Source organism: Salvelinus fontinalis, chromosome 13 (assembly GCF_029448725.1).
Source record: "Salvelinus fontinalis isolate EN_2023a chromosome 13, ASM2944872v1, whole genome shotgun sequence".
Lineage (NCBI taxonomy): Eukaryota > Metazoa > Chordata > Actinopteri > Salmoniformes > Salmonidae > Salvelinus > Salvelinus fontinalis.
In genome coordinates this window covers 20290176-20317513 of record NC_074677.1, presented here as the reverse complement: position 1 = coordinate 20317513, position 27338 = coordinate 20290176, and the positions used below count along the sequence as shown (strand labels likewise).

The 27338-nt window shown below is 42.6% G+C and overlaps 2 protein-coding genes across 4 annotated transcripts in view; both read left to right on the top strand.

Annotated features, from left to right (window-relative positions):
• Nucleotides 1–1619: 1619 nt before the first annotated feature.
• LOC129868224 (zinc finger CCHC domain-containing protein 10-like) lies at nt 1620–8389 on the top strand. Of its 2 annotated transcripts, none has more exons than XM_055942010.1 (4): nt 1620–1726; nt 5054–5215; nt 5837–5881; nt 7649–8389. In XM_055942010.1, exons 1-4 carry the CDS (start codon nt 1686–1688, stop codon nt 7890–7892), a joined length of 492 nt encoding a protein of 163 aa, XP_055797985.1. In that variant the 5' UTR covers nt 1620–1685; the 3' UTR covers nt 7893–8389. The 2 variants fall into 2 exon arrangements, with proteins under 2 accessions (XP_055797985.1, XP_055797986.1); XM_055942011.1 differs by lacking the exon at nt 1620–1726 and adding an exon at nt 2896–3088.
• A 2422-nt stretch (nt 8390–10811) lies between these two features.
• LOC129868222 (AF4/FMR2 family member 4-like) overlaps nt 10812–27338 on the top strand; it is a 29805-nt gene continuing 13278 nt past the window's right edge. Inside the window, exons 1-2 of one of the 2 annotated variants that reach the window (XM_055942009.1) lie at nt 10812–11120; nt 25050–25176. In XM_055942009.1, coding sequence (XP_055797984.1) covers nt 25054–25176 — 123 coding nt within the window. In that variant the 5' untranslated portion in view covers nt 10812–11120; nt 25050–25053. Of the gene's footprint in view, nt 11121–18366; nt 18627–25049; nt 25177–27338 lie in introns of those variants that run through there. The other variant, XM_055942008.1, reaches the window with a different exon arrangement.

Genomic DNA, 27338 nt, shown 5'->3' with positions numbered 1-27338 from the left:
GCCAGGCACGACTCCAGCACCATCATTACGTTTGCAGATGACACAACAGTGGTAGGCCTGATCACCGACAACGATGAGACAGCCTATCGGGAGCAGGTGAGACAGCCTATAGGGAGGAGGTCGGAGACCTGGCAGTGTGGTGCCAGGATAACAACCTCTCCCTCAACGTGATCAAGACAAAAGAGATGATCGTGGACTACAGGAAAAGAAGGGCCGAGCATGCCCCCATTCTCACCGACGGGGCTGTAGGGGAGCAGGTTGAGAACTTTAAGTTCCTTGGTGTCACCAACGAACTATCATGGTACAAACACACCAAGACAGTCGTGAAGAGAGCACGACAATGCCTATTCCCCTTCAGGAGACTGAAAAGATTTGGCATGGGTCCTCAGATCCTCCAAAAGTTCTACAGCTGCACCATCGAGATCATCCTGACTGGTTGCATCACCACCTGGTATGGCAACTTCTCGGCATCTGACCGTAAGGCGCTACAGAGGGTAGTGCGTACGGCCCAGTACATCACTGGGGCCCAGCTTCCTGCCATCCAGGATCTATACCAGACCGTGACAGAGGAAGGACCTAAAAATTGCCAAAGACATCAGCCACCCTAGTCATAGATAGTTCTCTCTGTTACCACACAGCAAGCAGTACCGGAGCACCAAGTCTAGGTTGAAAAGGCAGCTTCTACCCCCAAGCCATAAGACTGCTGATCAGCTAGTCAACTGGCTACCCGGACTTTTTGCATTGCCTCTGAAGCTTAGCAGCGATGGTCCTGGATGGGAGACCAAATGCTGCTGGAAGTGGTGATGTAAGGCCAGTAGGAGGCACTCTTTCCTCTGGTTTAAGAATAACAATATTCCATGGCAGTGATCAAGGACATTGCCCTGTGTAGGGTACTATCTTTTGGGTGGGATGTTAACTGGGTGTCCTGACTCTGTGGTCACTAAAGATCCCATGGCACTTATTGTAAGAGTTGGGGTGTTAACATGGCCACATAATCATCCCCAGCTTCCAATTTGCTCAATCATCCCCTCTCCTCTCACCTGTAACTATTGCTCAGGTTGTTGCTAAAAAATGAGAATGTGTTCATAGTCAACTTACCTGGTAAAATCTTACCTGGTAAAATAATTATAATAAACCCTGAATTGCTAATGCTGTCTATTGGCCATTGAGTGGCTTTGAATACACCGGTCGGGCCATATTGGCACTCCCTAGTAGGAGCAGTTCTCCATAGGAATGAATGGAATTCTACAGTAATTCACTTAAATGTTTCAAGGACAAAGTACATATATTTAAGTATTTTTTTCTGTTGTAGTGGGGACAGTAACAAAGGGTACTCTCTAATAGTTATATATATGTGTTTGTAGCTCACATAATTTAAAGTAAAAGTATGCATTAAGGTGTCTGTAATAGAATAAATAAATGTGTCAAAAATGAATGTAGACATTATTTAATATATTTATATAGCTTCCAAACTATAGATTCCAAAATATTTTTTACAAATGTGGATTACCAAGATGGTTGCGTGGTGGCTTCAATACAGCTCCCCTGGCAGTCACCCAGGGTTTCTACACATCACTGGCATCAACCATAGGCTTTTGATTGGTTAGCGGTGTCCTCATGTCGCCCAATCGGCATCTTTTTGTTTCGCCATCCCGGAAGTAGCTACATTTCAACCAAATTGCAACATGGCGACACCCATGCACAGAATTATTGCCCGTCGGCAAGCGTAAGTTTGTTTATGACTAAAATTCTTAAGAATTTTGGTGTACTTACTCGATTCAGCGTATATAGTGATCCCCGTGTTTACTTAGAGCAATAAGTAATGTGGAGTTGCGAATATTTGGCTAACTAGCTAACAATAGTATTCTTACTAAAGGCTAGTTAGCTAGCTACTGTAACGTTACCTACAACGTTGTTTGAGATGTGGGAAATAATGATGTACAAAGTTAACAAATTAAATGGTTACATTTAATAAATAGTATATGTTTATTTGGCTAACAAGCATATATATCATACTGTCTGCACGTTGGATAGCCGAAACATAAGTTAGCTAGCGCTAACGTTAGCTGGGTAAAAGCGTCCGTATGTTTACCATCCGAAAGGTTCGTGTATTTATGACTAAATTGTGACGTTTTGGTCTTCGGCAAGGTTTTTTTTCTGGCTGTTCGTGGAAGGGTGCAATTGCGGCCTGCAATTTTTCGGCGTTCGGAACCCCTACTATATATCTGGGTAAATGTTTAAGCTAGGACAGGTGTGAGTGCTCCAGTACAGTAGGTGGCGTTAATGCACAATAATGTTATGCAGGACACATGAAATGTTTAACAATGTTTTTTTCTGATTAAAAACTAGTTAATTGCATCTGCTGTGGAGCCCAGTTTCATAATAGTACCATATGGCCCAGCTGCTTGCTGTAGTTTTGAAGTAATCATGAGAAAACAGGCCACATTTTCCACCCTGCCATCTACTATTAGTTTTATTGAGCACCAACTTGCCTTCCAAACGTTCTATTCCCAGGCTACTGTTCCACGTCACAATGCCTGCTTTGCTATGGTTGGTAGACCGTGTCCTTTGCCCCCCCCCCCCCACCTGTTGGGCACAGTTTTCCTGCAGTGTGTGTGTTCATGTGGGAACTAATGGGATGCTTTAGGGGAGTTTCACGAAGGAACCATGGGACGCTCGAGGTGGGTGTTCATGAATGCCAGTATGCAGGAATGCCCCAAAATGCGGGCTACAGTTCCACACTATTGGCTGTTTGTGTCAATAATGTCTATCTGCAGACTGCGGCTATTACATATCACGTCCACTACATATCACGCCCACTACCATTGAGGCTGCTGGCTCTGGCCCACACTCCAGCACGGTAGGTGGCAGTAAATGCACCATTGCTGGATTCCAACTACCCAAAACCCCACCGAAGGAGGCTGCTAGTTAGTTAGTTTAGGTGACACCGGTACACAGTGTCCTTCGACCCCACCTGCCGTGAACTGCTCTCCCGCGGTTCTGTTAGCAACTTCCCTCGCAGTAAGGTTGGTTAGAGCGTTGGGCCGGTAACCGAAATGTTGCTGGATCGAATCCCCGAGCTGACAAGGTAAAAATCTGTCATTCTGCCCCTGAGCAAGGCACTGTTCCCCGGTAGACAAAATTGTAAATAAGAATGTGTTCTTAACTGACTTGCTTAGTTAAAGGTTAAATACAAAAAATAGAACACTGGTACACAGCAGTGAGGACGACATGTAGTAAGTTATGCGTAGTGGGCGCGGAATGTAATACTTGGTCAGTAGATGGACCCTACTGGTTTGTGCTTTAGGCAAGACGAAATTTGGTAGCCAAAACCTACGCCCCTTTGTCAGTAATTGGTCAATATTAGGGATTTTTATGCAACTTTTTTAGCTTGAGAAATACTGCACTAAACATCTTAGATGTAAAATTGTGTGACTAAGAACTGCTCGACAAAACCATAACTAAAGAAATCTGTAATTTTTTAAATCTTAGATTAATTCATACTATTTAGAGGAAGTGTATACTGGCTACTGCGTCTCAAGAGTGACACAGTAATATAGAAGCTTGTTTCTCGTTTTTCAAGCGAAGGTCTTTAGGGAGTATGCGAGTCAGACGTTCACTTTGCCTAGCCAAGTTCTGCTAGGAGCAAACCGAACGTAGCTAACGTTAGTATGCGGATGCCTTAATTTTTAACTATCTAGCTAACTTGCTTGCTAGGTAATTAAAAGTTTGAGACAAAATATCCACGGGAAAGTATTGTTCACCTGACTATTTTCTCTGATGGAGAACAATCAATTTGAAATCTGAATAAATAAAACAATTCACACAAAGATGTCTATTCTCCATCCTCCCCTGATTTAGGATATAAAATTGTTATGGCATGTTTTGTTCAATAGCAGTTGTCGAGAGAACTGAATATTCAATGTAAAACTAACTTTACTTCAGTACCAAACCATATACAGTGCATTCAGAAAGTATTCAGACCCTTTGACTTTTTCCACATGTTAAGTTACAGCCTTATTCGAAAATGCATTAAAAATAACATTTTCCTCTGCAATCTACACACAATACATACCCCATAATGACAAAGCGAAAACGGGTTTTTAGAAATTTCTGCAAATGTATTATAAATAAAACAGAAACCTTATTTACATAGGTATTCAGACTCTGCTATGTGCCTCGAAGTTGAGCTCAGTTGTTCATTTGTTTATTACAGCCTGATTAATCAGACTAGCTAGCTAACAAACTATTCGGGAGAGACTACAAGGACACTGCTGACTTAAAAAACAACTAACCAAAATCTAAAACAGAACCTGACCTTGACTAAACATCAGACTGTTACCATGGTTACCCCATGGATATTCAGTTTGAAAGAAGTCTACCTTAGAAAGACGTAAGTCTCTACAAACCAGTATGTTGAATACAATATTTACATTCTGATTGCTTGGGACAACATTTGGTCTGTAGTTAGGTTAGGCTCGGCCAAATTGTTTGTTGCGTGTGAGGAAAAATGGATACAGACCAGCATACTGAAGGCCGGGTCAATAACGGTTCCCTTTGAAAAATAAGTTGAGATCTAGTTAGTTCAACATTGACTTGTAATGGGACTGTTCGTTAAAAATGCTGCGCCTACATGTTAGAGACAAGAGCGTAAGTATTTCACTCTCAAATCCTGAGGCTAACCCTGGTTTGCACGTCAGGAGTGCCCGTATAGTCTTTTCCTAAAAACTCAAGTACAACACTAGCGACTGGGGAACAGGCATAGTGCTTGAGCCAGCAACTACCTGTGCTACATTGGTCTCAAGATCTCTTAACAAAGGCTTTAGATACTCAGATACGGTCAGGGAAGCTACTCAATTCTTCCGAAAAAGTGTCCTGACTCCACTTATCCTGATTTGGCCCAAGAAACAGCAGGGATTATCCAACTATTGCTACCATTGTAGTGAGGGGCTAGGTCCCATTAACATAGGGGGGGAGGGGGGGGGGGGGTACACGATGTTAAAGTCTACCTACAGTTATAAATAACTCTTACTCATGTCTCTTTTTCAAACAGGGAGGCAAATAAACAACATGTTCGGTGTCAGAAGTGTTTGGAGTTTGGACACTGGACATATGAGTGTACTGGCAAACGAAAATACCTTCACAGGCCATCAAGGACAACAGAAATGAAAAATAAACTGAAAGAAAATCAAAATAAACAGGTCAATGCCACAGGGTAAGTCAGCCACAAGTATGTATTTGTATTGGGTGACTGCTGTCTTACTATTAAGTCAGCTTGATAGAAGATCACTTTTGAGTTCTGAAGATGTTAACACTGTGGAAAGTCACCTTGGTCGTGTCTATTAGGGAGACATTTTTTGGAAACGGAGAGGTAGGCCTACTACTTGAGCATTTCCAAAAAGAAACACTGATTTTCAATTTCTATTGCAAAACATTTACCCTAATGAACGTGACCTTGGTGTCTACCATTTGATGTCACTTTTGAATAGGCTGCATAGTCATGATTTTGAACACTTCAAATCAGTATTTTGTGGCTACAGTGTACTGCAATAGCCTGAGTTTACAGAAATGGTTTGCTGTATGGTTACAGCAGTAATTAGTCTGACAGTATTTACAAGGCTAGTACTGTAACCCAACCTCATAACTGTCTAGTACTGCCATCTAGAGGAGATACAGTATAACTATTCATTGGGAGTTCATTTCCTCTGTACAATGATTCATAAGTGTTGCCAAGTTTCTTTTCACTTTTATTTCCCCCTGGTTGGTTTAGAATAATCTTTGGAATTTTTTCAGCCATGGAATGTTGTAACTAACTCAATCTCTATTCACTATTCAGACCAGGAAAGGAAAGCTCCAATGAGAAAAAAACAAAGAAGAAAAGGTAACTGTCACAGCGTCACTTTTTAGCTCTAAACCCCATAAAATTGTTCCAACAATATGACTGTTGCAGATAAACTTAGCAAAAAAAGAAAACGTCCCTTTTTCAGGACCCTGTCTTTCAAAGATAATTTGTAAAAATACAAGTAACTTTACAGCTCTTCATTGTAAAGGCCTCTCTACTGACTCTGAAAAACACCAAAAGAAAGATGCCCAGGGTCCCTGCTCATCTGTGTGAACGTGCCTTAGGCAGGCTGCAAGAAGGCATGAGGACTGCAGATGTGGCCAGGGCAATAAATGTCAATGTCCGTACTGTGAGACGCCTATGACAGCGCTACAGGGAGACAGGACGGACAGCTGATCGTCCTCGCATTGGCAGACCATGTGCAACAACACCTGCACAGGATCGGTACATCTGAACATCATACTTGCGGGTCAGGGACAGGATGGCAACAACAACTGCCCGAGTTACACCAGGGACGCACAATCCTTCCATCAGTGCTCAGACTGTCTGCAATAGGATGAGAGAGGGCTTGCAGGCCTGTTGTAAGGAAGATCCTCACCAGACATCACCGGCAACGTTGTTGCCTATGGGCACAAACCCACTGTCGCTGGACCAGACAGGACTGGCAAAAAGTGCTCTTCACTGACGAGTCATGGTTTTGTCTCACCAGGGATGATGGTCGGATTTGCGTTTATCATCGAAGGAATGAGCGTTACACCAAGGCCTGTACTCTGGACCGGGATCAATTTGGAGGTGGAGGGTCCGTCATGGTCTGGGGCTGTGTGTCACAGCATCATCGGACTGAGCTTGTTGTCATTGCAGGCAATCGCAACGCTGTGCGTTACAGGGAAGACATCCTCCTCCCTCATGTGGTACCCGTCCTGCAGGCTCATCTTGACATGACCCTCCAGCATGACAATGCCACCAGCCATACTGCTCGTTCTGTGCGTGATTTCCTGCAAGACAGAAATGTCAGTGTTCTGCCATGGCCAGCGAAGAGCCCGGATCTCAATCCCATTGAGCACGTCTGGGACCTGTTGGATCGGAGGGTGAGGGCTAGGACCATTCCCCCCTCTAGAAATGTCCGGGAACTTGCAGGTGTCTTGGTGGAAGAGTGGGGTAACATCTCACAGCAAGAACTGGCAAATCTGGTGCAGTCCATGAGGAGGAGATTCACTGCGGGGTGTCAGGTAGCCTAGTGGTTAGAGCGATGGACTTGTAACCGAAAGGTTGCAAGATCGAATCCCTGAGCTGACAAGGTAAAAATCTGTCGTTCTGCCCCTGAACAAGGCAGTTAACCCACTGTTCCTAGGCCGTCATTGAAAATAAGTATTTGTTCTTAACTGACTTGCCTAGTTAAATAAAGGTAAAAAAAAAAACTGCAGTACTTAATGTGGTGGGCTGGTGGGCACACCAGATTCTGACTGTTAATTTTGACCCCTCCCCCTGTTCAGGGACACATTATTCCATTTCCGTTAGTCACATGTCTGTGGAACTTGTTCAGTTTGTCTCAGTTTTTGAATCTTGTTATGTTCATACAAATATTTACACATGTTAATTTTGCTGAAAATAAACGCAGTTGACAGTGAGAGGACGTTTCTTTTTTTGCTGAGTTTAGATCTCAAATGGGTAGAGCATAGTCCACTCGACACACTTTTCTGTTATATGCAGTAGAGATCTAGGCTATGCCTGCAATATGCCTTCTGTAATGTACTCACTATTCTGCTTATGTAATAATGGTTTTGTAAATGTGCCACTTGCTTTCAGGTCAAAGGATGCAAGTGGTGGTGGTAGTAGTAGCAGCAGCAGTGACTCTGACAGCTCTTCCAGTGACTCATCGTCTGACAGTAGTGACTCCTCAAGCTCTTCGTCAGACGACAGTGACAGCAGTAGTGACAGTTCTGACAGCTCTAGCTCCTCTTCCTCTAGCAGTTCAAGCAGCTCGGCCTCTGATTCATCAGAAGGAAGTGATTCAGATCAAGGTCCTCCCAAGAAGAAAAAGAAGAAATGAAAAAGATTTATATGTATTGTGTTCCACCATGACATTAACCTGAGCTCCACTCTGACCCTCTAGCTGATCAGGAGTTGTCTTACGAAGTATACGGTGTAAATTGTAATGAACAAGCAGCAGGTTTGAGTAGGTTATTTTCTAAATATAATCCGTTAGTTACTAGTTAGTTACCTGTCCAATTGTAATCAGTAATGTGATCTGATTAGTTTTTGTTACTTTTGGATTACTTTCCCCTTAAGAGGCATTTATTTTTTTTTAAAAAGGAAAAAAAAGGGATCCATGAAATGCATTTCGTGTGTCATGGTAGTGGTCTCTGACTTGTGAACAGACTCGCTCAGGTGGAACAAACTCTAACTTGCGCATTTTTTTCAATGCTAAATTGAATGTCATTAGTTAGGTTTCCATCCAATTGGTGACAGATTTTGATGCCAATATTAAAAAAGCTGCATAAATAAAATCTCTGCATTTTCTCAGCAGAAATGTTTCCATCAAATTGACTTGTTGTGGATAAAAGCCTGTCTGTGATGACGTAGTGCACATAAATTACTTTTGCAGTTAAATTCCCATGTACCGAATAGAAAAATAGATGGGTTTCTGTTGAATTTTCAACTCGTCTGATAGTTTTGTCAGAAACAATATTGAGTTATATAGCGAACTAAGAGAGGAAATAATAAATAATACTAACAGAATAATGGTATCAAAACCACTATGGCCCATAGCCAAGAGCTCGCCGATAGAGTACAGGTGTAGCCTATATGACGAGACTATTATGGACAAAAGAGCGAGATTATTTTAATTTGTCAAATGGTAACCAAACATCGGTCATCATGTCACCAGAATAACACCCTCAATGTATTGAAAGGAGCATCAAGCTCATCACCTTGCACTTTCACCACCCTGTGAAATTCATCACACATTAAAAAAAAGAAAAAATCTGTATCCTAGTAAACTGCATGTTTTCCTATGTCGTTACCCTTACAAAAAAAAAAGTTTGCCATTTTGAAGCTGCAGTAAAAGTGCAGTAACTGCAGTCAACTGGTATTTTTGGATATGGTAATTGCAAGATAACTACAGTTACACTGCAAAACCACTAGTAAAAAAATATTTTGGGATGCAGTATTTGCAGCATACTGCAGTTATACTGCACTCTGACTGCAATGTTTTTTTTCGTAAAGGATGGCAGTACTGTAGGGCAATCGAAGGTGTGCCCGGGCGTGGGGCTAATGATAGAGAAGTCTGGGGGTGTGTTTTCCCATAGGAAGGGCCGGGTAGTGAATGGATCTCTTGGTGTAACGGCTAAGGTGTTGCGATGATAGTCCCTGGGCCCAAGTTAAAGTCTTAGTTTGTGACCCCCAAATTTGCTGCAATATCATGTTGTAGCAATCTTAGCCAAATAAAATAGCTACAGTGCCAAAAGTCAGTGTTTCCCAACTCCGGTCCTCGAGTACCCCCAACAGCACAACTGATTCAACTCATTTAGGGCTTGATGATTAGTTGACATGTTGAACGAGGTGTGCTTGTTTTGGGCTACAACACAAATATGTGCTGTTGGGGGTATTTGAGTACTGAAGTTGGGAAACTGCAGTAATGTGTTGGACTTAGTCCTGATTGGGCCACCCATTGGGTCAATGTACTTTTAATCTGTGATCTGAGTTTGAGTCCTGATCGGTGGGATGGCACTCCAATGGGCCTAAAGGTCAGAAAACATAACACAAATTGCAAAACATAATGAAGCCTATGACCTGTTTGAGGTCACATGGTTTTCTCTTATTGAAGCATGGTGGAGGTGTGTGGGACCTACGACTAGAATGTTTGCAGGGTTTTTGTGGTGACACGACAAGGAGGAAAGTAAGAAAATAACAATTTGAACAGTTTACTACTACAGCGGATGAGCTGAAAAAGTGTGGAGATGTGGAAATGGACAGCGAGTAAGAAGGAAAGGAACATCGGACCCAATAATAACCCTATAATAACCCAATCACAAATCATTAATGGCTTGATCACAAGACAACACTGTTGAAGGTAATATATTTCTTAAGCGTTGTTGAATATGCCAATAATGCAAGAGGGAAGCGCTGTTGCGAAGAAGATTGTAGTGGCAGGTGCACTGAAGATGTCCGAGGTCGAACCTCGTCCCGATGATGATAAAGATGATTCTGGCCCAGTGGAAGTGAGATTTATGGGGAGAATGGATTCTTGCCATCTTGCTGATCCATATGTGGTGTCAGGTTGGTTGACAACACATAATGTGTAGTATCGGTGGAAACATTTGTGTGTGCGGCAGGTAACCTAGCGGTTAAGAGTGTTTGGGCGAGTAGCTGAGAGGTCACTTGGTCGAATCCCCGAGCCGACTAGGTGAAGAATCTGTCTGTATCCTTGAGCAAGTCACTTAACCCTAATTGCCCACCGTAAGTCGCTCTGATAAGAGCATCTGCTAAATTACTCAAATGAAAATGTAGAATGTGTTAACTGTAGGGATACCCATGGTCAGAATTGTCTGGTGGGAGAAACGCAGGTTGAGTTTGCCAGGATCAGAGTAGTACAGGTGTCATATGCTGAGGCAGTGAAAATGAGAGGAAGACGGGTACAGGGCATGAGGCCAAAAGAGAGTGATGGGAATAACATGGTGCTTGGTAGGGCAACAGTTGGTAGGGCAACTAACCAATCATTCTCCAGTACAGTAGGAAGCAGTGTATGCAACACCTTTCAGTTGGTTGCGACCCGACCATGGACATTTGAAGAAGAAGAAGACGCCTGGGTCAAATGATTAAATTCGTTGAAAGCATTCAGAATAACTTCCTTTTAGCAATGTTATTGTCTGATACATTCATTCATTGATGTATTTATTAAAAACACAATAATAAAATATGACTTTCTAAAATAGTAGTCATGATCCGAATCCTGAGAATACGCCATGATCACGTGATCAAGTTTAGGGAACCGAATTCATCCCAGCTGCTGGCTTCATGCATCCACTCATCGCTGCCTAGTTAGGCACCTTGCTAGCTTTTGTTATAAAAATGGATAGAGAAAATAATGACGACTAATTTTTTGCTGTTATCACAGCTATACTTGATAGAGGATGTAGCCTGTTCACACGTTTTGAGTATTTTTACTATTATTGTTACATTTTTGTCGGGTCCATTTCGTTAACTGGAAAGTGGAAAAGACAAAGAGAAAGGGCTTTCCAATAGCTATAATGGTTTGGGCCTAAAAAGAAGACAAGAGGTAATAAACAACTAACATTAGTTAAAATGTTTACTGTTATATACTAGTTAGCTGTTATGGTAACAATTGATTTGCATTGCAATTTAGCTATTGTGTGTATATGAAAGGTGGCTAGGTTGCCAGTAATATCGAGCAAGTGGTAGTTACTAATAGCGAGCAACAGGATATCTCTAGTTTACGTTGTACGTCTTTAGCAAATGCTAGCAAGCTAATTACCAATCCATGGTGACTTTCCATTGTAAGTTTCCGTACCGTCGACAATGTTATTCAAATGTTGACAGAATCAAGTATTTTTCTGACTTGAAGGGGAAAATATTTAGTTTACACTCGTGGTTACTGTAGTTAACTAGTTGATATGTAAGTTTGCATGGAAGCTTGCGACGGCTAGCAAGTTGGCTAGCATTTTAGTAAGTGAGTATTTTGTCAACTGTCTGAAGCCGCGAGTCAGACATTCAGCGATAATCTCTGGTCATTTTTGTTTGGAAGTCGTTGAATATGTGATTTAATAAATTCATTTGTTTTATTACAGCAAACAAGTTAGACAGGAATGTGTTCGAAGTAAATTTGTATTTTTTTGGTAATGTTTACAGCTAATAAAGTCAATACTTTGATTCTGTCATTGTAAAAAAAAGTTTGAGAACCCTCTGACTAAATGACCCACTGGGTGTTGATACACAAACGAATACATTTTTCTTTGAAGGTATTTTTCTCTGATTTTTATATCAAACCAGACCAATGCATGATGGCATTGCATGCATCCCTGGCTTAGTGGTCATGTTGTACTATACTCTTTAAAACATTTTTTGGGGGGAGTTTCCCTTTACATGAGCACTGCTGTAACAACAATCATGTGTTTAGTTATACTTTCTTCAATGTGAACCCCAGTGTCTTCACTTACGTCCCATTTAATTAAATTTGCAAAACGGAGCTAAATATCTTAATTTTTCTCCAACGACTTGACTTTCTGGGTCTAGGAAGCCATTTTAAGTGTTACGGTGGGGGAAGGGCAGCCTCAAGTTTTAATAGTTGCTACATAATTACACATTTCACTGAGACATGCCCTCTGGTGGCAAGCATAATTCTTGGTACAGTAAGTTTTAATCGTTTTTCTTGTTTCAATGTAAATAAGTGGTGCAATTTTCTGTTTATGAACAGTTCATGTTAATTAGCAAACACCTGTAGACTGTCAGTAATTTTAGACGGGGGTTTTGGGAAAGTGTGGTTGTATTTAGATGAAGTAATTGTTTACATTAAGACTTTGTTGTTTCTCTTAGGCTAGCTACTTAATTTCTGTCCCATCATTATTCTGTAAGTATAGGGTTGTCTGTTTATGTGCTCATAGCTATGCTTCTGTGTGAATTCATCTCAACTTCATGTTTAATCAAATCAGATTTGATTGGTCACATACACATGGTTAGCAGATGTTATTGCAAGGTTAGCGTAATGCTTATGCTTCTACATCCGACAGTGCAGCAGTATCTAACAGGTAATATCTAACAATAACACAACAAAATCTCATACACACAATCTAGTAAAGGAATGGGATAAGAATATATAAAATATATGGATGAGCAGTGACAGAGTGGCTAAGATGCAATAGATGGTGTATAATACAGTATATACAAATGAGATAAGTGATGCGAGATATGTAAACATTCTTTAAGTGGCATTATTAAAGTGTCTAGTGTTCCATTTATTAAAGTGGCCAATGATTTTAAGTCTGTAGGTAGGCAGCTGCCTTTCTGTGCTTGTGATGGCTGTTTAACAATCTGATGGCCTTGAGATAGAAGCTGTTTTTAAATCTCTGTCCCAGCTTTGATGCACCTGTACTGACATCGCCTTCTGAATGGAAGATGGGTGAACAGGCTGTGGCTCGGGTGGTTATTGTCCATGATATTTTTTACCTTCCTGTGACATTGGGTGTTGTAGGTGTCCTGAAGGGCAGGTAGTTTGCCCCCGGGGATGCGTTGTGCAGACCGCACCACCCTCTGGAGAGCCCTGCGGTTGTGGGTGGTGCAGTTGCTGTACCAGGTGGTGACATAACCTGACAGAATGCTCTGAGGTTGCTATTTCTAGTGCGTGGACCATTTCAGTTTGTTAGTGATATGTACACTGTTTAAGTTTGCTCAGTGGCGTCAGCTAGCCTAACTGTTTTGAGGCCAAATGTGAGCTTCTCAAGTGTGCCTTTACAGCTGAGTTATGACAGACATTTTTAGGGTATTGTTTTATCTGGTGGTGAGTTAATGATTTTTCAATCCTTGTAGAGTTTGTTTTAACCAATGTCATACCAGCAGATGGTCTGTCAGTGAGTGAATGTAGCCTAAAGTGTTTTTTTTGTTGTACCTTGCAAGAATGCATAGGGCAAGTCATCCATCCAAGATAGCCTAAACTTAGGCTTGTCTAAGTTTATGCTGTATTTTTTTATTTTTTATTTTTTTTAATTTTTTTTTATAACATCTGTAAGCTTAAATGGCGGGTTTCAGGTTGGAAATAATCTATTGTTCTTTTTCTCTCTGCGTTATTGGGAAGGGCCCGTAAGTAAGTATTTCACAGTTACATGCTGAACACACCGGCTGTGTTGCAAAAGAATTGTACACATACATGTTATTCAATCAAGTCATCCAAACTGCTCGTGCGCGTCAACAAGCGTCTTGGTAACCAGGCGCTAAAATAGAACTTGGTTCTATTTTAGATGCTTGACGCACTGCTAGTCCTGCCTGTCCCATCTCCTCATTGGTTTTTAGGAGCATATACCCACGTGGGTGATTGAAAGATGAACAAGGTCCACACTTCAGTCCAGTTGGTTGCAGTAATGCACTTTAAAGTTGGTTGCCAACCACCATATACAATCCACAGATGACTGAATTAGGAGAGATTACTAGAAACTAACTAGGTTTCCCCTTTTCTGTGGATTAATGGTCGAAGTAGAGAACACATGACTTTGTTTGACTCAATGGGTCGATATTTGTCAAAGGTCCAAAAAAAAAGGACCTTGTACATTTCAGGTAAAATAACAACTCAGTGTTTCTTAGAACAAATAAGATAGCAACAGCTAGCTAAATGTCCATGAATGTTTCATGTTACGGCCTGTCCCCAAATTAATATAGTTGGTTCAGAGTTTTTGATATTTCAACCAGCGTGTCCTGATTGCGTCTGGTGAGTATAGACAAATTCCACATGCAGAGCTGGCTTGGTCATCATGTTAGTCTACACCTGTCAGATTCGATTTGATTGCAGTCAAGGGTTGATGAAACTGCAGATTTGGCCTACCGGCTGACAGCAAAAAAACAGCTTCAAACCCCCATCCCAGACTAGACTATTAGTCAGACTTAAAAAAAAAATATATATATATATTCCTGCCAAAACCAGCACCTCAACCTAGATGCACTGCTGTGCATAGGGCTTTATTTTTAGTCAGACTAGTTTATATTCGTATATACGCTTAGTGTACAAAGCATTAGGAACACCTGCTCTTTCCATTACAGCATTCACCTGGTTAGTCTATGATTCCTTATTGATGTCACTGAATGGGAGAAAAGCGGTTAAAGGAGGAGTTTTAAGCCTTGAGACAATTGAGACATGGATTGTGTGTTTATGCCATTCAGAGGGTGAATAGGCAAGACAAAATATTTAAGTGCCTTTTGAACGGGTTATGGTAGTAGGTGCCAGGTGTCAAGATCTGCAAAGCTGTTGGGTTTTTCATGCTCAACAGTTTCTCATGTGCATCAGAAATGGTCCACCACCCAAAGGACATCCAGCTAACTTGACAACTGTGGGAAGCATTGTCGTCAACATGTGCCAGCATCCCTGTGGAACGCTTTAGACACCTTGTGGAGTCCATACTTAGAGTAGTTGAGGCTGTTCTGAGGGCAAAAGGGTGGGATGCAACTCAATATTAAGAAGTTGTTTCTAATGTTTTCTACACTGTGCATTTTACTAACAATCTAGCCTTGCAATTGGTTTTATGCTGCATACTGTAGGCTAGTCATTGGATAGTAGTTTGAGGCCCTTACATCACCAATGGCAAGCTCTTGGTTAAACTAATAAGCCATCAGCTGCTTCATAAGGGCTTTTCCGGTCACAGCAAAACATATGCTGCTCATTGCTTCATAAGCTCACCAGCCCATGTTGCAGCATTTGTTCCTTTGGACTCTGAATACAATAAAGTTGTATGACAGCATATCATGCAAGCTATTTTATTGAACACACAGCCTACAACAATGTAATGTAAGCCTGCATCATAAAGCCTAGGATTATGTTCAAATGTGACATGTTGTCTCTGGCTAGATAAGGCTTCTTTGAACTGTCTGTTTTAGTGAAATAACAAGACCATTCAGAGGTGGGTTTTGTTAAAGGGCAACTCTGCCACTTAACATTTGGGTTGTTATTATGAAGTATTTGATGTCCTACACAGTTTTAGTGTAATTGTGATTTCATGTCTATTGACTGATGAGCGATTAGCAAAACTGGAAATGGCTTATCTGTGGTTGTTTTCAAGTAGGATCCCTGCGATATCTAATAAAATGAATTATGGCCAGTCATTTTTAGCTATCTATATAACTTGTCTAGTTTTCTGCTCATATTGGAACTCCCTGCTGTATGTTTCTCTGGTTGTCTTTGTCCTATAACATGTGCTAATATTTTAAATAGATATTCAAAAACCTACAGTCAGCTTGCATCTGTAAAAGTTTGTGAGGGTCATCTAAAACAAATTGCCATGAACTTTCAGCTAAATTTAAGAAGGCATTACTTACATAATCGACTTAAAACTAGGCTAGCTTTTATCAATATGTTAGTAAGAAACAGCTTGGCATTATTTGAAGGGTTAAGAATGATCTTACTTCCCCTTTAACCATTTTGAAATGGGCCAATCTTAATTTTTTTATCCATTGAATGTATAGGCATATTTTTATTTAACCAGGAAGGGCTTTTTCAAGAGCGTCCTGGACAAGATAGGCAGCACCAAGTCATTACACAATTACAGACAAACAACATGAAAAACTACATGTAATGGAGTTAAAAAACATACAATTCACAAGAGCATAACAAAATCATTAAAATAGCAAATTAAAAACGTTGACAGGTCAGGGAATCAGCCTCAATCCTTAATCAGTGATTTAAAAAACAATCGGGACAAGTTCTTCCAGTTAAAGTATTTGGTAAGGTGTTCCAAGCCGATGGCGCAGAGCACATAAAAGCCCTTTTACCAAATTCAGTTAGGACATTTGGAACAGTTAGCAGAATAAAGTCCTGCGAACAATTGACTCGCCCAAACTGCTTCTGACTGTCCACCTTAATTTGTATATTTAAAGCATCGGAAATAGTATTTCCCAAGCTGTGTTAATGGATTTGCTCTAGTCATCAATGTCCACTTAGGCCTAGTGTTTCCATTCGGAGAGTGGCACACATCCTGCTGCGCGCAGTTGAGTGGTATCCTCAGACTTCAGCCGTTGTCGTCTCTAACGGTTTTCCAGGAATTTCATTTTCAGGGTGCCTTGGCTTGACAATGAGCAATGGAGTAGGCAAAAACAAAAAAGGAAATTAGATCAGGCTAAAGTTGACTAGGTGTCGGCTATAGACCCTTTTCCCGTACACAACGCACAGATGCACATGACTCTTGGCGGCAGTAAGAAGGCGACAGGTAGCCTAGCGGTTAAGAGCGTTGGTCCAGTAACCTAAACGCTGCTGGTTTGAATCCCCGAACTGACTAGGAGAAAAATCTGATGTGCTCTTGAGCAAGGCACTCAACCCTAATTGCTCCTGTAAGTCATCGTTCTAGATAGTAGAGTCTGCTAAATGACTAAAATTTAGCAGAATTAAGTCATTGCCAATTGTGCATTCAACAGGCTAGATTTACATTTTTGTTACTTCTAAACAAAATAACTTTTTGGGGTTCTCATACGTTTACAATTATGTTTTGATTCTTGCTTGAACAGTCGCTAAGATTATATTTGGTTGTGATCTTTGCAAAATAACTATTTTGGATGCAGCAGCAGTTAGCTAGTATGCTAATGCTCACTGATATAGGCTGTAGCAAAAGCTAGCCAAAGAGCCACTTTACTGGTTGAAGTGTTTTTTTTAAAGTATAATGTTGTTGATTTGCAGTGTTGGCACAAACATGATCGTCCTGCTTAATATAAGAGCCTTAAAATTCAATTATAATCCAAAATTAGTTTGATATGCACTCATAAGCAGAAGCTTTTTATAAATAACAACCCCCCCTTGTTCTGCCACCAACATGTGTGCATCGCTTTTGTGCTGCAATGTTTCTAAGCACAGAAAGTGGTCTATTGGTCTAAAATTCTCATTGCATTCAATTAGCCTGCTGGTCATAGACAATGCTTCAAAAAAATCTGTTTTGGTAGGGCTACTTATTGGTTAGGGCCTTTGAATTAGGCTAGTTTTTGGTTTCTTCCACTTCCATTCAAGTAGGTCTAGTTATTACACTTCTGGATATTAGGCCTATGTTGTCATATTGCTGATGAAAATGTCTTTCTTGGAAATGCCTGAAGTGTGTTTTGAGCAGGGCTGACCCATCTCTGAGTAGAAAATGGGCTCTACTTTAAAGAAATTGCTGCTAGTTTACCCAGTGCTCCAGGGCATAGTGGGGGAGGGAGTTTGTTGATGGGAAGACAGACTTTGGTTGGCTTTGGCATCCTCAGTCATGACATCACAAAGAGGTGAGGCTCAATGGCATAACATATCCTTTTATGGAACTAAATGGACTGTTCCATTTTCCAGGAAGAGGTTGCTATTATCTTAACTGTTGACACTCCTTATTTTTCCTCCTAAAGTGTAGGCTAAGACATTCACCAACGTGATTGTTCCACTATTTTAGACCCAGGCGTATGCTTTTCTCCAATCTATTCATCTTCCTTTGATTGTCTGTTTACTCTATTGATTTTGTTTAGATTAGATGAATTAGTTTAGAAGGGCTGTGGTGTTTTTTTCTTCTGGTCTACTGCTGGGCTTGTGATGTAAAGGCACACTTGAGCACAGTGATAGGCATTCCATCTTGTTAGAATTATTTTATTTTAAAATTATTTCCTTAATTAACACTTACAAAGACCCGTAACCTCTTGTCAGTACTATTTTGCATTACAACTCGTTTGTCCCAATTATATATATATGAAACGCCTACAAGAGTGTATGACACATTGTGCACTCATGCAGGCAACCCCCCCATCTCTCTCACACACAGAGAGCCTCCTTTCAACTTCACCTATTGTCCCCTGCCTTTGGCACACCCGCTGTTGGGCAGGGTGGTATCTCCCGTGAACTAGCAGTAACCTCCCTCTCCCTGAGTCAGATTTATCTCTACTCCAAGGAATTACTGTAATGTCCGCTGTAGATCAGGAAACCCAGTTTTGAGAACGTCTCCTCATTTAAAGGAATACTACCAGAGAGCAGACTGGCAGAGCATGACAACACTTCTGAATCCCCTGGAGTTTCACTGAATCCCCTTTCTAATGTTTCTGTGGTTTGCGCCATGTCGCCTCTGTCAGGGTAAGCAACACAACTAGTTGGTTTCTCTTGTTGGTTTTCCGTCTACATTTCCTGTGAAGAGCGTTAGTCTAGCTGTTATGCTAGTCAGACTGTCACCAAACTTCATTATCATATTGTGATAGTTGACGATATGAAGGGTGGAATTGTCAGTTTCTCAAAGAAGCATGGCCCTAAACTCATGGTCTTCAGACACCTGTTAGTGTATTGGTTTGTCATATAGAAGTGAGTTCAGGAAGCCTTATTACCAGTACAGTAGGTCTTTTCCCCCTCCCCAGTTAATATTTCAACTAGACTTGCATTTTGCATGCTCAAGTAATGTATATAGTTAGCTACTGAGGTTGGTATGAAAGTGCTTTGCTTGGCCTCTTCGAATTCCTATCTAAATTGGGGGACACATGGTTGTGTATTTGGCCATATATTTTAGGATTTTGTGAAAAATGTATTTTTACCATTGTTGTTTTTATGGGTAGCCTAATTGTGGTGCTGGTTTTGGTAGCATTGCCATCAGTCCATTCCTTTCTACTAATTTGTTTGGTAGCACAGCTTTCGTCTTTTTTTATCAGTGTTAAAATGAGTAAAAGGAACCTTTTCAAGGTAACATTCGGGCAGGTATAGTCTTTCATGTTTGGTAGCAGTGTCTTCAGTATTAGTAATATATACTGAACAAAAATATAAACGCAACATGCAACAATTTCAAAGATTTTGCTGTGTTACAGTTCATATAAGGAAATCAGTCAATTGAAATGAATTCATTAGGCCCTAATCTATGGATTTCACATGACTAGGAACACGGATACCTTAATTTAAAAAAAAAGTAGGTATTAGAGGTCGACCGATTATACTTTTTCAACGCCGATACCGATTATTGGAGGACCAAACAAACCGATACCGATTAATCGGCCGATTTTATTTATTTAAAAAAAGAAAATTAATAATGACAATTACAACAATACTGAATGAACACTTATTTTAACTTAATATAATACATCAATAAAATACATTTAGCCTCAAATAAATAATGAAACATGTTCAATTTGGTTTAAATAATGCAAAAACAAAGTGTTGGAGAAGAAAGTAAAAGTGCAATATGTGCCATGTGAGAAAGCTAACGTTTCAGTTCCTTGCTCAGAACATGAGAACATATGAAAGCTGGTGGTTCCTTTTAACATGAGTCTTCAATATTCCCAGGTAAGAAGTTTTAGGTTGTAGTTATTATGGGAATTATAGGACCGTTTCTCTCTACCATTTGTATTTCATATACCTTTAACTATTGGATGTTCTTATAGGCACTTTAGTATTGCATGTGTAACAGTATAGCTTCCATCCCTCTCCTCGCCGCTACCTGGGCTCGAACCATGAACACATCGACAAGTCACCCTCGAAGCAGCGTTACCCACGCAGAGCAAGGGGAATAACTACTCCAAGTCTCAGAGCGAGTGACGTTTGAAACACTATTAGCGCTCACCCCGCTAACTAGCTAGCCATTTCACATCGGTTACACCAGCCTAATCTCGGGAGTTGATAGGCTTGAATTCATAAACAGCAGAGCTGCTGGCAAAACGCACGAAAGTGCTGTTTGAATGAATGCTTACGAGCCTGCTGGTGCCCACCATCGCTAAGTCAGACTGCTCTATCAAATCATAGACTTAATTATATCATAATAACACACAGAAATATACGAGCCTTAGATCATTCATATGGTCGAATCCGGAAACTATCATCTCGAATACAAAACATTTATTCTTTCAGTAAAATACGGAACCGTTCAGTATTTTATCTAACGGGTGGCATCCATCAGTCTAAATATTCCTGTTACATTGCACAACCTTCAATGTTATGTCATAATTACGTACAATTCTGGCAAATTAGTTCGCAATGAGACAGGCGGCCCAAACTGTTGAATATACCCTGACTCTGCGTGCAATGAACGCAAGAGAAGTGACACAATTTCACCTGGTTAATATTGCCTGCTAACCTGGATTTCTTTTAGCTAAATATGCAGGTTTAAAAATATATACTTGTGTATTGATTTTAAGAAAGGCATTGATGTTTATGGTTAGGTACACGTTGGAGCAACGACAGTCCTTTTTCGCGAATGCGCACTGCATCGATTATAAGCAACGCAGGACACGCTAGATAAACTAGTAATATCATCAACCATGTGTAGTTATATCTAGTGATTATGATTGATTGTTTTTTATAAGATAAGTTTAATGCTAGCTAGCAACTTACCTTGGCTTCTTACTGCATTCGCGCAGCAGGCGGGCTCCTCGTGAGGCAGATGGTTAGAGCGTTGGACTAGTTAACCGTAAGGTTGCAAGATTGAATCACTGAGCTGACAAGGTAAAAATCTGTAATTCTGCCCCTGAACAAGGCAGTTAACCCACCGTTCCTAGGCCGTCATTGAAAATAAGAATGTGTTCTTAACTGACTTGCCTAGTTAAATCAACTCACTCTTTCGCATAGTTGATCAGGCTTTTGATTGTGGCCTGTGGAATGTTGTCCAACTCCTCTTCAATGGCTGTGCGAAGTTGCTGGATATTGGCAGGAACTGGAACACGCTGTTGTACATGTTGATCTTGAGCATCCTAAACATGCTCAATGGTTGTAATTTCTGAGTATGCAGGCCATGGAAGAAATGGGAAATTTTCAGCTTCCAGGAATTGTGTACAGAACCAGAATTGTGACATGGGCCGTTCGTTATCGTGCTGAAACATGAGGTGATGGCGGCAAATGAAGGACACGACAATGGGCCTCAGGATCTTGCTACGGTATCTCTGTGCATTCAAATTGCCATTGATAAAATACAATAGTGTTCGTTGTCCCTAGCTTTTGCCTGCCCATACCATAACCCCACCGCCACCATGGGGCACTCTGTTCACAACGTTGACATCAGAAAACTGCTTACCCACACAATGCCATACATGTGGTCTGCGGTTGTGAGGCCGGTTGGATGTACTGCCAAATCATCTAAAACCACATTGGAGGCGGCTTATGGTAATTTAATGTTAATTTCTATATCTGGCAACAGCTCTGGTGGACATTCCTGCAGTCAGCATCCCAATTGCACACTCCCTCAACTTGAGACATCATTGGCATTGTGTTGTGACAAAACGGCACATTTTAAAGTAGCCTTTTATTGTCCCCAACACAAGGTGCACCTGTAATGATCATGCTGTTTAATCAGCTACTTGATATGCCACACCTGTCAGGTGGATGGAATATCTTGGCAAAGGAGAAATGCTCACTAACAGGGATATAAACAAATGTGTGCCTGTAATTTGAGAGAAATAAGCTTTTTGTGCTTATTGAAAATTTCTGGGATGTTTTATTTCAGCTCATGAGACATGGGACCAACACTTTACATGGTGAATTTTATATTTTTGTTCAGTATACATCAGATTAAGCTGGTCCACGTATTGCTACAGTGTGTTGTTCAGTGGAGGTGGCTGAGGGGAGGATGGCTCATAATAGTGGCTGGAATGGAGTCACGGAGTGGTATCAACCACATGGAAACCATGTTTTTGATGTGTTTTATACCATTCCATTGACTCCATTCTAGCCATTAATTGCTATGAGCTTTCCTCCCCTCAGCAGCCTCTACTGGCCCAGTTTCAATTTAAAGGAAAAATCCACTCAAACTATATTTTTGTTTTTGTTTCATTAGTTCACTGTTAATACAGTCCCAAAATGTTTGGCATGTCAGCAGTCAAGTTTTCAAGATATTAGACTTTCAAGAAGCGAAGTGTCACTTGCCACATCATCATGAGGCGGCAAGTAACACTGCTTTTTGAAAGTCCAATATCTTGAAACTTGACAGCTGACATGCTGAACATAAGTCAAAGTGCAAGGCCTCATTCTAGTGTCATGTATTTTAATGGCTTGTTTACACTTGATTACTGGTATTTTTTATTTTTTTATCTTTAACTAGTTAAGTCAGTTAAGAAAAAATTACGGCCTACCAAAAGGTGTCCTGCGGGGATGGGGGCTGGGATTAAACGCATCACAACAAGAGAGCCATCACAACACTACGTAGAGACCTAAGACAACAACAGCATGGCAGCACAAAACATGGTTAAAACATGAAGTAGCACAAACATGGTACAAACATTATTGGGCACAGACAAAGGCAAGAAGCTAGAAACAACAATACAATACGTTACTCAGCCACCACTATCATTAAGTATCCATGATTGAGTCTTTGAATGAAAACATTGAGATAAAACTGTCCAGTTTGAGTGTTTGTTGCAGCTCGTTCCAGTCGCTAGTTGCAGTAAACTGAAAAGAGGAGTGACGCAGGGATGTGTGTGCTTTGGGGACCTTTAACAGAATGTGACTGACAGAACGGGTGTTGTATGTGGAGGCCGAGGGCTGCAGTAGATATCTCAGATACGGAGGAGTGAGGCCAAAGAGGGTTTTATAAATAAGCATCAACCACTGGGTCTTGCGACGGGTATACAGAGATGACCAGTTTACAGAGGAGTATAGAGTGCAGTGATGTGTCCTATAAGGAGCATTGGTGGCAAATCTGACGGCCAAATGGTAAAGAACATCTAGCCGCTCGAGAGCACCCTGACCTGCCCATCTATAAATTACATATCCGTAATCTCGCATGGGTAGGGTGGTCATCTGAATCAGGGTTAGTTTGGTAGCTGGGGTGAATGAGGAGTGATCACGATAGAGGAAACCAAGTCTAGATTTAACTTTAGCCTGCAGCTTTGATATGTGCTGAGAGAAGGACAGTGTACCATCTAGCCATACTCCCAAGTACTTGTATGAGGTGACTACCTCAGGCGCTAAACCCTCAGAGGAAGTAATCACAACGGTGGGGAGAGGCTTTCTTCCTACCAAACCACATGACCATTGTTTTGGAGGTGTTCAGAACAAGGTTAAGGCCAGAGAAAGCTTGTTGGACACGTTTAACACAAAATCCGTGGAGGGGCCAGCTGAGTTTAAGACTGTATCTGCATATAAATGAATGAGAGCTTCCTACTGCCTGAGCTATGTTGTAAATTGAGAAGAGCGTGGGGCATAGGATTGAGTTTTGGTGTACTTAGCTGGCACACAAGACTGCACAGGTGCCATTGAAACCCGTAATAGAGTTGTTGATGCTCTCCAGATAATTTTCTTTAAGCCCCCACTTGCCTCATAATATACAGCAGGTTATTTAAATGGGATGAATATTGAGGGGAGCTTTTACTGAGGGCCAGGACGTTTGTATATCTGATCAGTCGGCTTTGTCCCACTGATATAAATACTAATGACAGCATTCCCTAATTTTTTTGAATACTTTTAGTTAGGTAACACCTACTCCTTATCTGAAGGTCTTTGGGAAAACTTTGGTAGGTTTTTATTTACCTACCAATCTCCTGTTCCTCATTTATTCGGACCATACGCTAAAAGGCCACATGATGGGGTCGAATGTGTTGATGAGACTGAATGGTATAAATTTAGTTTTAATGGTGGCCATTGTAAAGAAGCAGTTTAATGACTGTATCGTACCAGTTATGAGTTTTGTTACTTCCCGTTCCTGACATGTATGGTTAATGGAAGGTATAAAACCATCTGCTTTCAGTGGTGACTCAACCCTGTAGCATATTGAGCAGTCAGGGAATTGCCATTGGCCTTATGTAGCCTAGTCTAACCAGGAAACAGTTAAACAGCACACGTTTTGATGGTAGGGGTGGGACAGGGTAATCTTACTGTCATCACTCCTTAAATCATTGCAACAGAGGCCAGGGTACATTGTACATAAAAAAAATGTCATTTAGCAGACGCTCTTATCCAAAGCGATTAGTGTTAAGTGCCTTGCTCAAGGGCACATCAACAGATTTTTCACCTAGTCGGCTCAGGGATTTGACGAGAGACCTTTCGGTTACTGGCCCAATGCTCTTAACCGCTAGGCTACCTCCCGCATATAGTGCCCAAAAGCTTGTTTTCACATGCCATCAGAAATATGAGCTATTATATTGCTATAGATGAAGAAAAACACCAACCAACATGAAATGATGATTTGTTGTATATTTTTATTGGCTTGATATATTGGAGGGTGGGTTATGTACTGTAGAAAATATAAGTGGGTCGTTAAGAAGCAGTATACGCAGATAGCCTAGCTGTTCAAATGCTAATTTCATTAATTCTATTGATTTAACTGTGTTATCTCTGTCCCACAGTTGTTCCAACATATACCATAACAAATGGTATAGTTTTGATCACCATGAATCATTGTAATAACTCTATAGACTTGTTTTAGATGTTCTAGTCCCCTTTTAAGCCATTTGGAACATGCCCTTCCCCTAAGTTGTTGTATCAGTATTTCTTTATACTCTGCAGTGTCACTTGGTGTTTTTTCATGTAGATAGAAGTATTTGGAAGTTGCCATTTTCTCTTCTCCACGCTTAGTGACTGTGTCTCTGTTGTTAGCAACATGAACCGTGAAGACCGGAATGTGCTCCGTATGAAAGAAAGAGAAAGGCGAAATCAAGAATTCCAGCAGAGAGGAGAGGCCTTTCCAGCTCACTCCCCTCTCTTTCCTGAACCTTATAAAGTTGTAAGTTTATTTTGTTATTCATTTTGTTTTGCTTCTGTCATTTAGTTAACTATTGGAGTTCAGACTTTGGTTTCTTCTATAGTCTAAGTATTCCCTTTATTCTATGATTGATTTGCAGGATTCATTGATTGGTAACTCTTTTTAAAACAGAAGACCCTACTTGTTTTTATATCTGAACAGTGGCAGGGAGAGAGTGAGGTAAGTGCATTGTTTGGGGGAACTGCATCAGCTGCAGGTAATGTGTGCCCAGGGCTGTTGCTTGCTGCTCAGGGGGAATGTAAGGCCCAGGCCTCGCTGGCTGAGGTGTCCTGCCCTCGCTGGCTGAGGTGTCCTGCCCTCGCTGGCTGAGGTGTCCTGCCCTCGCTGGCTGAGGTGTCCTGCCCTCGCTGGCTGAGGTGTCCTGCCCTCGCTGGCTGAGGTGTCCTGCCCTCGCTGGCTGAGGTGTCCTGCCCTCGCTGGCTGAGGTGTCCTGCCCTCGCTGGCTGAGGTGTCCTGCCCTCGCTGGCTGAGGTGTCCTGCCCTCGCTGGCTGAGGTGTCCTGCCCTCGCTGGCTGAGGTGTCCTGCCCTCGCTGGCTGAGGTGTCCTGCCCTCGCTGGCTGAGGTGTCCTGCCCTCGCTGGCTGAGGTGTCCTGCCCTCGCTGGCTGAGGTGTCCTGCCCTCGCTGGCTGAGGTGTCCTGCCCTCGCTGGCTGAGGTGTCCTGCCCTCGCTGGCTGAGGTGTCCTGCCCTCGCTGGCTGAGGTGTCCTGCCCTCGCTGGCTGAGGTGTCCTGCCCTCGCTGGCTGAGGTGTCCTGCCCTCGCTGGCTGAGGTGTCCTGCCCTCGCTGGCTGAGGTGTCCTGCCCTCGCTGGCTGAGGTGTCCTGCCCTCGCTGGCTGAGGTGTCCTGCCCTCGCTGGCTGAGGTGTCCTGCCCTCGCTGGCTGAGGTGTCCTGCCCTCGCTGGCTGAGGTGTCCTGCCCTCGCTGGCTGAGGTGTCCTGCCCTCGCTGGCTGAGGTGTCCTGCCCTCGCTGGCTGAGGTGTCCTGCCCTCGCTGGCTGAGGTGTCCTGCCCTCGCTGGCTGAGGTGTCCTGCCCTCGCTGGCTGAGGTGTCCTGCCCTCGCTGGCTGAGGTGTCCTGCCCTCGCTGGCTGAGGTGTCCTGCCCTCGCTGGCTGAGGTGTCCTGCCCTCGCTGGCTGAGGTGTCCTGCCCTCGCTGGCTGAGGTGTCCTGCCCTCGCTGGCTGAGGTGTCCTGCCCTCGCTGGCTGAGGTGTCCTGCCCTCGCTGGCTGAGGTGTCCTGCCCTCGCTGGCTGAGGTGTCCTGCCCTCGCTGGCTGAGGTGTCCTGCCCTCGCTGGCTGAGGTGTCCTGCCCTCGCTGGCTGAGGTGTCCTGCCCTCGCTGGCTGAGGTGTCCTGCCCTCGCTGGCTGAGGTGTCCTGCCCTCGCTGGCTGAGGTGTCCTGCCCTCGCTGGCTGAGGTGTCCTGCCCTCGCTGGCTGAGGTGTCCTGCCCTCGCTGGCTGAGGTGTCCTGCCCTCGCTGGCTGAGGTGTCCTGCCCTCGCTGGCTGAGGTGTCCTGCCCTCGCTGGCTGAGGTGTCCTGCCCTCGCTGGCTGAGGTGTCCTGCCCTCGCTGGCTGAGGTGTCCTGCCCTCGCTGGCTGAGGTGTCCTGCCCTCGCTGGCTGAGGTGTCCTGCCCTCGCTGGCTGAGGTGTCCTGCCCTCGCTGGCTGAGGTGTCCTGCCCTCGCTGGCTGAGGTGTCCTGCCCTCGCTGGCTGAGGTGTCCTGCCCTCGCTGGCTGAGGTGTCCTGCCCTCGCTTGTCTTTCCTTCCTTACTCCTCCTCACAGAAGAGCCTGAGGTAAGTGCATAACCCCCTAGCCCCTTTTGTCCCATCGAATTGCTAGGTCATTGTGGGCAATAAACAGTCCACATGTAAAGGGGACCTGCATACTGATATCTGTAGCATGCGTGTATAGCACAGTGCCCCATCATATCGCGGTTCAGTAGTAGACCAAACACTTATTGATGTTGATGCTTACCAGGCCTCTGTAATCAATTAAACCACTGGTTCCCAACCTTTTTCGGTTACTGTAACACCAACTGAATTTTGCTCTGTCCATAGTACCCCTGAAGAACCCCCCCCAAGACTATGGTATCATGATTCTTAAGTACCCCCTGTGGATAGGCCA